The sequence below is a fragment of the Nannospalax galili genome, unplaced genomic scaffold (assembly GCF_000622305.1).
Source record: "Nannospalax galili isolate Female #2095 unplaced genomic scaffold, S.galili_v1.0 scaffold768, whole genome shotgun sequence".
NCBI classification, from domain to species: domain Eukaryota; kingdom Metazoa; phylum Chordata; class Mammalia; order Rodentia; family Spalacidae; genus Nannospalax; species Nannospalax galili.
The window spans coordinates 5,510,266-5,521,545 of NW_008360317.1; the positions used below are offsets into that span (position 1 = coordinate 5,510,266).

At 45.7% G+C, this 11,280-nt stretch overlaps 1 protein-coding gene across 1 annotated transcript in view; it reads left to right on the top strand.

Moving 5' to 3' along the window:
• The window catches only part of Katnal1 (katanin catalytic subunit A1 like 1), a 115,492-nt gene extending 106,266 nt beyond the window's left edge, over positions 1-9,226 (top strand). The window contains exon 11 of the mRNA XM_029559628.1: positions 9,087-9,226. Within this exon, the coding sequence (XP_029415488.1) occupies positions 9,087-9,211 (125 nt within the window). The 3' untranslated portion in view covers positions 9,212-9,226. The remainder of the gene's footprint in view (positions 1-9,086) is intronic.
• The last annotated feature ends 2,054 nt before the right edge of the window (positions 9,227-11,280 follow it).

Here is an 11,280-nt window from a genome sequence, read left to right on the forward strand (position 1 = left end):
GAAAAGGTTTGGTGAACTTTCAGGAAAATATACTCTAGATAACAATTTATCTGACTTTAGCAGGAAGGTCACATCACAGGCTAAAGTCTAGTGGACCTGGATTCAGATCCTGACTTGGACAGAGATTTATGACTTTGAGAAGAATCTCGTTTTGGATTTTCTCATAAATGTAGTGTGTGTAACACAAAGTACAGTCTTAATGAATGTCATTCTCATTATTCCTCTGAGGCAGTGGCCCAAATGAGAGCCTCAGGTGGAAAGGGCAGAAACTCTCTAGGAAGAATCAAGAAAAAAGAAATGGGAAATTGCTGAAGGCTTGCCTTCCAGTCTTAATTCTTTTGCATGTCAAAGCACCTGCTCCTATTAGCCAAGTAAGCTCCTCAGAGCTGGGAGTAGAGGCCCAGAACTATGGAAGGAGCGCTGGTTTCCATGGCAACAGCACGTTAGATTCCTATGCAGGCACACCTGGCATTCTCAGGTTACTCCACCATATGGCACTTCATATTTCATCAGGAAAAAAAACAAAAACCTCCGCCTTGACCTCCCTACTACTGCACAAGAACTCACAGATCGTACACACACACACACACACACACACACACACACACACACACACACACCATCTAATCCACAGCCACCAAAGCAATGCAAGCCTCTGTCAGAGATTGGAAATAGTTCCAGAAGCCAATCAATCAAACAAAATACAAAAACAGTTATTCTGACTTCAAAAAGGCACCCAGAAGAGGGGCACCTTACAATGTGGCTGATGTGGAATCAGGGGTCCCCCACCCCTCCAGCTGGTGAGTAAAGCAGCCCCATTCATCACCTGCCAAAGCAGAGTCACATCCTTGATCATGACTCAGGACACCATTTGTAAAAGTGGCCTTGCAAATTCATCCTACATATAAATGTCTGCTGAATGCTCTACTTTGAACTAGTTTAAAAGGAAAAAAGATTTTTCTAGTGGGATTTTTAAAAATGGGGACAGCCTGTGACTGCCATGTGACACCACAGAAGAGATACAGCTGCTCAGAGATTTCCTGTTCAGCCTCAGTGACAGATGTTTAGAAAGCTCATGTTAAAAGAGAAGTCAGAAATTGGGGACAAAAGTCACTGTTTTTTGTAGCACATCAAAGCTGCCTTTTCAGTGTGCATCTTATTGATTTGGTCTCTTCACACCATATTTCCCAGAAAGCCCATTTGAATTACCCACGCATGCTGCTCCCGCATGCTAGAGTTTCTTATACGTGTCTTAGGCTTCATAAAGCATCTCTTAGGACAATGGATATAAAATCCAGTTAAGAAACCTTAGAACCGAGGGTCTATATAGGACTTGCCTTACTTATGAAGCTGAGGGTATTTTCTCAAGCACTTTGTTAGCCTACTGAGTAATGAATGATAATAACCAAATGTGTCTTCCCAACATGGGAAAGCAAGCTGTGTCCTACAAAGTTCACACTTCGTTTTGAAATGAGCTCAGTGTGCAAGGTTCCTGAAGCATTGCTTAATTTTAATTTGTGGAAAAGGCATTATGTTGAAAGAAAAAAAAAAAAAAAAACTCTTCCTCCCATGTCATAGCAACCTTTTGGCAAGCTCATTGGCTCTTTCTCTAGCTCCTTTTCGGTCCCAAAGGAATTTGATGATGTCCTTTTAACCCCCAAAGAGCTATAGGTCTCTTGGAGCATCTTTGACCTTATAGTGTAGTCAGACTTGGAATTTCAACAGAGAGGAAGTCCTCCTAGATCTTGCTTCACACAAGACCCACGACACGACATGATGCGCAAGCATAGGAAGACTCTAAAGGGAAGAAAAGGCAGGGACTTCCAGCCTTCGAGGGTCCTCGGGCCTGGAGGATCCTCCACGTAGTGGTAGATCCTGGGTTTTCTTGCTTCTTTCTGTGTATCCCATTCAGGGCTCCAGCAGAACTGCCAACGAAAGTTTCCAAACAAAGCCTGCTCCGCATTTCTAAAACATTGAGGGCAGCCTAACTCAGAAACCCTTCTTGGCACTACTCAACCTCCTCCAGCTCAGGAACGATGGAAAACCACACCCCTCGCAGTTGCACAAAGATGACTCAAGAGTGGGTCCACCACATCCCTCTGTACCGGAGGAGTGGCAGCTGTCAGGTTCCTCTGCCCAGTGGACTCAGCAGAGACAGCCTCCCTCATCTCTGTTGGGTGCTGTATGTGGGCACAGTGGTTAATTGATCTCCCATTCTCTGCTCTGTAGAAGCAGGGGGAGCTCTTATTTCCCTGCTCAGGAAATGTTTATGGAGTCCAGATGTATTTTAATTACTTTTATTACTGTGACAAAATACCAGACAGAAGCAACTTAAGGAAGGAGAGGTTTGTTTTGACTCACAGTTTTAGAGGGTGTAGTTTGTCACAGAGGGGAAGACATGGTGGCTGAGGTAGCTAAGTCTGTTTGTGGAAGTGAGAACTTGAAGCACAGCTTATTCATGTGTTGGCAGATCTGGAAGTGGAGGATTGGCTCAGAAGTGGGACTGGGATGTAACCCTCAAAGGCCCAGCCCCTGTGATCCACCTCCACTGGCCAGGCCCCACCTAAAGCTTTCACAACTCTCCAAACAGCACCACCATCTGGAACCTGGTGTTCAAACACAGGAACCTATGGGAGATGTTTCAAATTCAAGCCGTAAGAAGGGACTAGCTGAGGTATCCATGTGCCTGGCACCAGAGGGGTAGAAGGAGGTGGGATCTGAATTCATTGCTACCCCAATTCTGCTTCCCTGGTGTCAGCAAGACCCAGTAAGGAGCTAAGTATCTTGACCCAACCCTACAGCAGGAAGCAGTTTGAGTCAGTTCTTCCCTTCCCTACTCCTGGGCAGCGATGGGAACCAGAGGGAAACAGCTCACACTCGCCCTTGGAAGCAATGAGACAGTGAGGATTGATGGCCTACTTTTTCTGGGAAGGTACTCATGGAGTTGAGCCATAAATCTGAAGACAGTAAAACTCGAGGGATAATCCCAAATGGTTCACAATTTGTGCCAAGACATTTCTGTTCCAAGCTTTTAAAGCTAAAGACTAGAAAACAAAAACAGCATTTTTTTTTTTTTTTTTTTTTTTTTTTTTTTTTTTTTTTTTGAGGAGATAGTGGTGGCTAGAAAGACTCCTACTTATAGGAGGACTTGGGTTTAAAAGGCAGTGGACTTTCCCTCTGAAACTGGGAGGCCAGGAGGAACTGGCAAGCATTTTTCAAGTTTTGAAAGAAAAAAAAAAAATGGTTGGGGCTGGAGAGGTGGCTCGGCAGTTGAGAGAGCAGACTGCTATTGCAGAGGACCTGAGTTCAATTCCCAGCACCCAAGTTGGTAGGTTCACGGCTGCTTGTAACTCTAGCTCCAAGGGATCTAATGTCCTCTTCTGCTGTCTGTGGGCACCACATGTGCGCACACACACATACACTCACACACATAATTTTTTTTAAAAAAATTAAATCTGTAAAAGAGAACAGACAGCCATAAATTCCATTGCAGCAGAAATACCTTTCAACAGTAAAAGAGAAATAAAGACATTATCAGACACACACAAAAACCTAAGAGAATTTATTGTTAACAAACCCATCTTAACTGCTAAGGGAAGATTTCTATTTATAGATATAACATGCAAACATTAATGTAAAAGAGATGAGAGAGGCTGTGTTAATATCACATAAGGAGACTTCAGAGCAAAGAAAATTCCTAGAGACAGAAGCTTTTCATAATTCTGAAGGCTCCAGCCACCAGGAAGACATAAGCCAAGGACAAAAAAAGGAACTGCTGCTCCAGTTTGAATGTGGGGTGTTTCTCTTCCTCCTTGGACTGTGAGCACAGGGATCGATCGACCTGTTCTTGTTCTTCCATACTGCCTGCCCGAAGAGGTGCTCAGGAAATGGTTTTAACTAAATGTGGTGGGAATGCCGTGGAGTTGTGGTCTGACTCACAAGCAACACATCCCTTCTCCCAAGGGCAGAGCTAAGAGGGAGTGAGGGGGTTGGCTGCTGGCTATTCATGGCACCATAGTAGACTAACATCTGAGAGGCCCTCAGACATGGAACAGGTGGTGACAGGCTCATTCTTGACCTGACCTGTGGTGGCTGCTCCAGCACACATGCATGCATTGTGGCTTAGGTAGTCTCCCTTTGGGTAAGAGCCTCCATGCAAGGATTCTCACCCCAGCCCCACCCCTACTTCCCAGTCATCTTTATAAATCCTCTGGAGGAACCTAGGGGTTCTTATGCAGATAACTTCCCAGATCTCCTGAGAGCCATATGCAGATTAGACCCCACAGTGACCCTACCCAAGAAACCATATCCATAAATAATGCCAACTTTAAGACATCCTGGGGTCACCAGGCCAACCATTTGATTAAGCAATGTACCGAAGTGCAGTAAGAGGTCCCGGTCACAATGGGATGTAAATCTAAGAGCTAAGAGCACTGGTTAGGAATCCATAGAAAGTTTCCGGCTTGCATTATTATGATTCTTGGTGGTGGGATAGGAAATTGTTTACTTGGAAAATAGCAGTGACATGAGATTACTGGATGTTGGTGAGGATTTCTGTGTTCTTGCTTTATATTTATGTTACTGTTTAGTGCCCCAGATCTACAGGGTTATGCCACGTGACATTGGGTTTGTAATACCAGTGACCCTAGCACATACTGTAGAGTGGGTCAGCAAGTGGGGCCAGAGCATGCCGGGTGTGGCTGCAAAAGGAAGGTTTTTCTTCTGGACCTTTTAGGAGAAGTACTGAATCCTGGTTTCTCAGCCCAGAAGGAGCTTGGTGGTTCTGCCCAAACATTTCCTGAACACACACTCCCATTAAGTCTATCCTAGTTCATCTTTCTATGACACCATCTTTACTCTGGGACCTGGACTTCAGACCTCCACAGTTGTTTTACCCTGACAGTCCCTTAGCCTAGGCCTCCCCTCATGGGCCTCAACACATGGCTTTGAATGGCTGCGTCAATCCTGCACTTGGAGGCTGTGCTGGACCCTCTCATGCCTTTCTACATGGGATGTCACCTCATTCCTTACCCAGGGTACTCTGGCCCTGCACTTGTCAAGCACCTCAGCTTTAGGATTTACCATGACTTTCATTTGTCTCATGCCCTATATTTAGTTATTTTTTCTTGATGCTTTGACAGAATATCTGATGGAAGTATCTTAAGGGAGGAAAGGTTTATTTTGGCCAATGGTTTCAGAAGGTGCAGTCCATCATGGCAGGGAAGGCCTGGGAGGGCAGCTCTGTCATGGCAGGAGCATGTGGTAGCCAGACCAGGAAGTAGAGAGCTGAATTGGATCCAGAGGCAGGTGTGACCTCTAAAGACTTGTCCCTAGGGGCCTAGAGAGATGACTCAGTGGTTAAGAGCACTGGCTGCTCTTGCAGAGGACCTTTTGAATCCCAGCACCCACATGGCAGCTAACAACCATCTTTAACTCCAGTTCCAGGGGATCTGATGCCCTCTTCTGCTCTCCATTGGCATTGAACAGCATGGGTGCTCTTAGACACATGCAGACATAACACTCATATGCACACACAAAAAATAAAGTTAAAAAAAAAAACCATAAATGAAGACTTGTCCCTAGTGGCCTAATCCCCCAAAAGTTCCTGACCTCCTAAACAGCTCCACCTGCTGGGGACAAAGGACTCAAAGTATGAGCCAGTGCGGGACATTCCAGATCCAAACTATAACACACACCACTGACATTCTGTTGGGTCCATCCATGCCAGGGGTTCAAACTAGCGACCCCCAGGCAGTGATGATTGGGGATGAGTAAGCACACCATTCGCCAGCCCACGCCACCCCCAATACCAGGAACACTCAGGTGCAACGGGGAGCCTAGTCAAGCAGGGACTCATTTATTGTAGGTGTTACAGAGCTTATAAAGGCATCTGGAAATCCTAGGGACACTCAGACACAACAGGGAGCCTAGTCAAGCAGCGACTCATTTATTGCAGGTGTTACAGAGCTTATAAAGACACCTGGAACTCCCCCCTCCCCCTCGAGGGTGTATCTTAAGGATGGTCACTCGCTGATCATGCACTCCTCAGCAGTGCAGAAGTATTCTTCAGACTTTCAAAGCAAGCCAGGCTGCACCCCCAGTAACTTCCTTTCGGACCTATGCAAGGTGGGGCCTTTAAGTCCCCACACATCCATGCTGGCTCTCCAGCTGTCCTCAGTCATCATCTACCCTGGCAGCCTTTTGACTTCAGCCCCCACTGGATATTCCAGCTTTTCCTCCCTTCATTCTTTCCCATCACTCATCGTCACTCATGGATAGTCACCCCAGTATCCATTTTAGCCTTTGCCTAACCCCAGATGACAGAGGCCTCTACCCTCTCTGTCCTGCATGTCTCCTTATGTGGCCTTTACATTGAGGGGCATGAGAGTTAAAGGTGTCTGCAGAGCCCAGCTGCTGTGCAGTTCAAACCATGGCCTCCTTTCTCTCTTGCTGTGTGACCCAGGGTAAGTTAGTGAGCCAGGCTACCTCAGCTTGCTGATCTATAAAATTAGGGTCTTATTGAGATAGGTAGGAACCAGAGCAAGGGAGTCAAAAGCAGATAAACTCTGGATCCTTAACCTACGCATTAAAAGCATGCTTTAAATGGCTTTGTCATAAAATGCCTAATTAGGCCACAAGACCAGAATATTTACCAACTAAGAGCTCCTTATGACTAAACCAGACTAAAACTGGTAGGGTTCATTCACTGGTTGGATGGCTGCACAAATGACTAAGACAAGGGAGAACTGTGACCATAGGCAAACCTCAAAGCCTTCTAACTTCACTTCTTAGTTAATTTAGAGCACTGGGCTGAAGGCCATCAGTTTCCCAGGACCCTGCTGGAGCTAGCACCCGGCTGGTGGGTTAGGGCAGCAGTTGCTTAGGTTATTTTGCAAAATCTTAAAGGCTGCTTTTGCATAAAACACTGACTCCATTTCTGTTCACAGATATCTGATGGGTGACTGGCATGGGATAAAAGCCTTGTCTTATTGTGCCTGTCCCTTTTACTCTCCCAAACCTTGGGTTAGATTGTCCTTAGTTCTGCATGTGGCCATGATGGTCATTTAAAAAAATATTGTCCAAGGCATACAGGGTTGGCTTGATCTGTTGGCTGATGGAACAGGTATGTTTCTTCTACCCCATCCTGTGCTTTCTCAGTAGCAAGCACCTATAGTCACTCAGCCTTATCAGGCCCAGACCAAACCATAAGGCCCAGACATTTCTACAAAACGTACCTCAGCAATTCCTCGGTTGTCACTCCTGTTAGCCTACAGCGGCAGAAGACTTTCAATCCTTTGAAACCATATCTATGATCAATGAATGATTACCAAAGTTTAGCCCACCCCAGAGACTCAATAAAAGCCTGCCCTCCCCTTTATTCAGCCAGCAGCCGAATAAATATTCTGTGGTCAGCACTGGCTTCCTCCTGCTCAGAGCAGTAATGACTGAGTGCTACTCATAATGTATAGCTTGGTTTCACTGGTGTTGAAGGAAGATTAGATGACCCAGTTCACAGAAAATATTTAGAACAGGGCCAAGCACACAGTAAGTGCTGCATGTTTACTCTGTTCCAAGTTAATCTTTAAGAGGTAAGCTAGGGGCTGGAGAGATTGCCAAGTGGTTAAAGAGCACTAGCTGTTCTTGCAGAGGACCCAGGTTCGGTTCCCAGCACTCACATGGCAGCCTACGATCATCTTAGGTAAGACACTCATATACATAAAACAAAAATAAGATAAATTAAAAAATATTTGAAAAGATGCAAACTGACTTTAAAGAGTTTCTATAACTTTGGGAATGACACTATGGCATCTTCATGCTTGGCATGTTGTGGGCACCCAGCCAAAATATACAGGCTAGAATAAAGTGAAGCTTGAATTAGACAGAGGTTGGGTGGGGAAGACTTTCAGATGCTTTTCAAAAATGTGAAAAATACTCTCTTCTCTGAAAGAGTTGAACTTAACTTTAGGTCCCAAAGCAAATGGCACTTGAACATCTTCTTTTTCTTTTACGTGTATGAGTGTTTTGCCTGTGTATGTTTAAGTGCACCATTTGTATGCAGTGTCCGTGGAGGTCAGAAGAGGGTGTCAGATCCCCTGGAACTGGAGTTATGGAAGGTTGTTAGCCACCATGTGGGTGCTGGGAATCAAATCCAGGTCTTCTGCAAGAGCAGCCAGTGCTCATAACTGCTAAGCCATCTCTCCAGCCGTTGAACAACAATTTTTTAAATTTGTTTTTATTAAATTTTGTTGTATTTCATTCAGAATATCTCAAACAATCTGAATCATCATTGTAGTCCCATCCCCACCAGCATCCTTCCATAGCCCCCCTCATTGGAACCCATATACTCTGTCCTGAGTGTTAAGGCCCACTGTGTCAAGTCAGTGTCCCCAGACATTTCCTAGTACAAGTCCATCCACTTGGGGTCTAGTCAGATCATATATATCTGTCTATCCTAACACCTAATATTTCTTTTTTTTAAAACCTATCATTTTCTTTCTTTCTTTCTTTTTTTTTTAACAGAGCATATGGTGGGGGTTTATTTTACAGAGGAGTGGGAGCCCCCCATTTACGTCTGTACTGGAAAGTCTACACTCAAATATAGATCCTGTGACTTCCTGACAGCCTCAGAAAATAGTGAGAGAGGGGCCTCCTGGCATTCTCCGCTTATATATCCTTAGCCCCTCCCCCACATGCAGCTAAGATCAACTAATTGCGTGGGCGTGGGCGGGGTAACTGACTCCCCCCTCAACTCCTTGATGAGCATGGGAAGGAGGTGTGACTATAGTTTGCCAGCTAGTGGTCAAAGTACACTTCCAGTTTTTTAATGGAAGAAATGCCTTGAAATTTTAGGCATCCGCTTCTCTAATTCTTAGTCTTTGTCAACCACTTTAATACTTCTGGGCAGAAGTGAATATGCTGCAGGTGGCCCCTGTCACAGCAGTGGGCGCCTCACTTTTCAGATGGAAGCATCATGTCTCCTTAGCCCCAGGTGGCCCGTCCACTCTCCAAGGGTATTGTAGCTCCTGGCAGGGAAGGTCTTCCTTTATTTAATAATCTTCTTGTGCTTCTGGTTTTCCTTCCTCTAGCTGAAGGAGAAGGAAAGAAATGCTTCAAAGCTGCCTGTCACCATGGAGAACAGACAAGTCCCTGGAGAGGACTAGAAGACACAGCAGGTGGCTGTCACACCTGGAAAGCTCTGCCCTTGGCTTGATCACTCAGGCTTTGCAGGGCCTCATGGCTCTCCTCCCAAATTCTGCACTGCTCTGTGCCCTGCCTGCGCTGTATCTGGGCTTCTGGTGCAGACTTTGGCCTGTGATGCTGGAGGGATCCTTTTCATGTCTTGAATGTACTGGGAATCACTGTGCAGTGATGGGTGCTGGGATGGAATCTGGGAAGGGGCGGGCAGTGCATCTGGAGACCAATAACAGAGGGAAATAGGGGCGTAAAGGAAGCTTCCTCAGAAAAGTGAGGCCTGAATTTTCACACTGAGCAGATGTTTGCCAGTTTGTGTGTGTGTGTGTGTGTGTGTGTAAAACTGTAGGTAGGGGAAACATCTTCAGAGGTGTGGAAGCACAGGCTAGGGTCAGAGTTCCCTCTGTGCATTGAGAACTGCACAAGCAAGAGTACCCAGGACTCCAAGCTGCCCCTAGGGCATGCCACTAACCCTAACATAAGTCTAGCCCTGAGAGAAAACTCATTCATTATGGCTGATCTAGCATTCTAGGGTCATTTGCTAAAGAGAAAAGAGCCTCATCTCTGGCTGTGCCCTCAGCCTACAGTCCCTAGGGAGACATTGACCAGCATTGCTAGGAGGAATCCTGTGATCTGGGAAGGACACTGGCGGACCCTTCAGGGGACAGCTAGGAGCCTGAGAACAGTCAGAACTCTAGAGGACTCATGACAAGGGTCTGCAGTAAAATCACACTGACCTGCCTCTAGCATAGGCTAGACCCAACTAATTTTATCTTCTCTCACACAGGACTTCCAAAGTCATTCTGGACAGATCCTCTAGAATATATAATTACCCATTGTAATTAATTAGCTAATTACACATTTCTATTTGATTTATTTAATTAAGCATTTATTAGGTGGCATCTCTGTGGCAGGCATTATATATCCACAGGGAATGGAGAGCAGAAAGCCTGACCCAGTCCTCCAAGAACTCATGGCTGGAGAGGCGGGTCCATAAACAAGTGTCACCAGCCCTGTGAAATATGTTCGATATGCCTGGAGTCACAGCTGTGGAAGTAACTCTTGCTGACCAGGGGCTGGAGTAGGGAAAATACGATGGTTAAGCTTGTCAGTTTGACTGGATTGAGATGCCTAGGAGATTAGCAAAGTACATCTCTGGTCCTTAGCACGTTTTCAGAGACAATTAGGTCATAAGAACTCAATCTGGCAGAGTTGGGGACTGCCATTTCCTAAGACCTGGTTGTTGACCCCTTGTTCTGTGGCAGAGGATAGACCCCCAACAGTCCTAAGGCAGTGTGGGAGGATTGTGAGGGCCAAGCAAGTACCCCCACCCCAACAGCCTCTTCTGGCTCTTCTCAGTGTCCCAGCAAGGCTGCCCAGCATGACACCAGCCCCTACCTCACTACTCACCTGCTGGGTGGCAGTAGCCTTCAGCTTCTCGAACTTTCTCTCCAGTGCCTTTTCCTTCTTCAGAGCCAGGCCCATTTCTCTCATACATCTGCAGTTTCTCTACAACTGATTCTGGGAAATATTTATGCTCTTGTCAACACTGCCAGCTCTCTCCATAAACCACAGCCCCAAGCCTCTTAGTTTGTTGTATTGGGTGAAAAGCAGGTACTCTAAGCATATTCTAAAGTGGGCTATTGCTATACTCAGTTTCATTTATGGAACTTTTGCAACATTGTAGCCTCTGCCACTGACCTTCAGCTCCTCCAAGAATGACCTATAGGAGGGTGTGGAAGGTGCCTCATGAAAATATATGAAAGAACTTCAAGGCATGAGAGGGAAAAAAAAATAGAGTCCTGAGAAACTAAACCCAACTCTAAGTGACACAACACATTGCAGGAAATGTGGCGTCATGGTCAGCCAAGTATATGATGGCATGGGAAGTGTCTTTCGGTGATATGATCTTCTTCTGCCTGTGCCACTGATATTCTCAGATGCTGCTGAATGGGACATCCAGTTGTAATCAGAAAGAGCAGCTTGACATATGTACCCAGTATCCACTTTGCCAAATGCTACTGGTTTTGACAATTCTCTTTGAATCCACATGGACTGGGGTGGATTGCAGTAAACAGGTTGACTTCC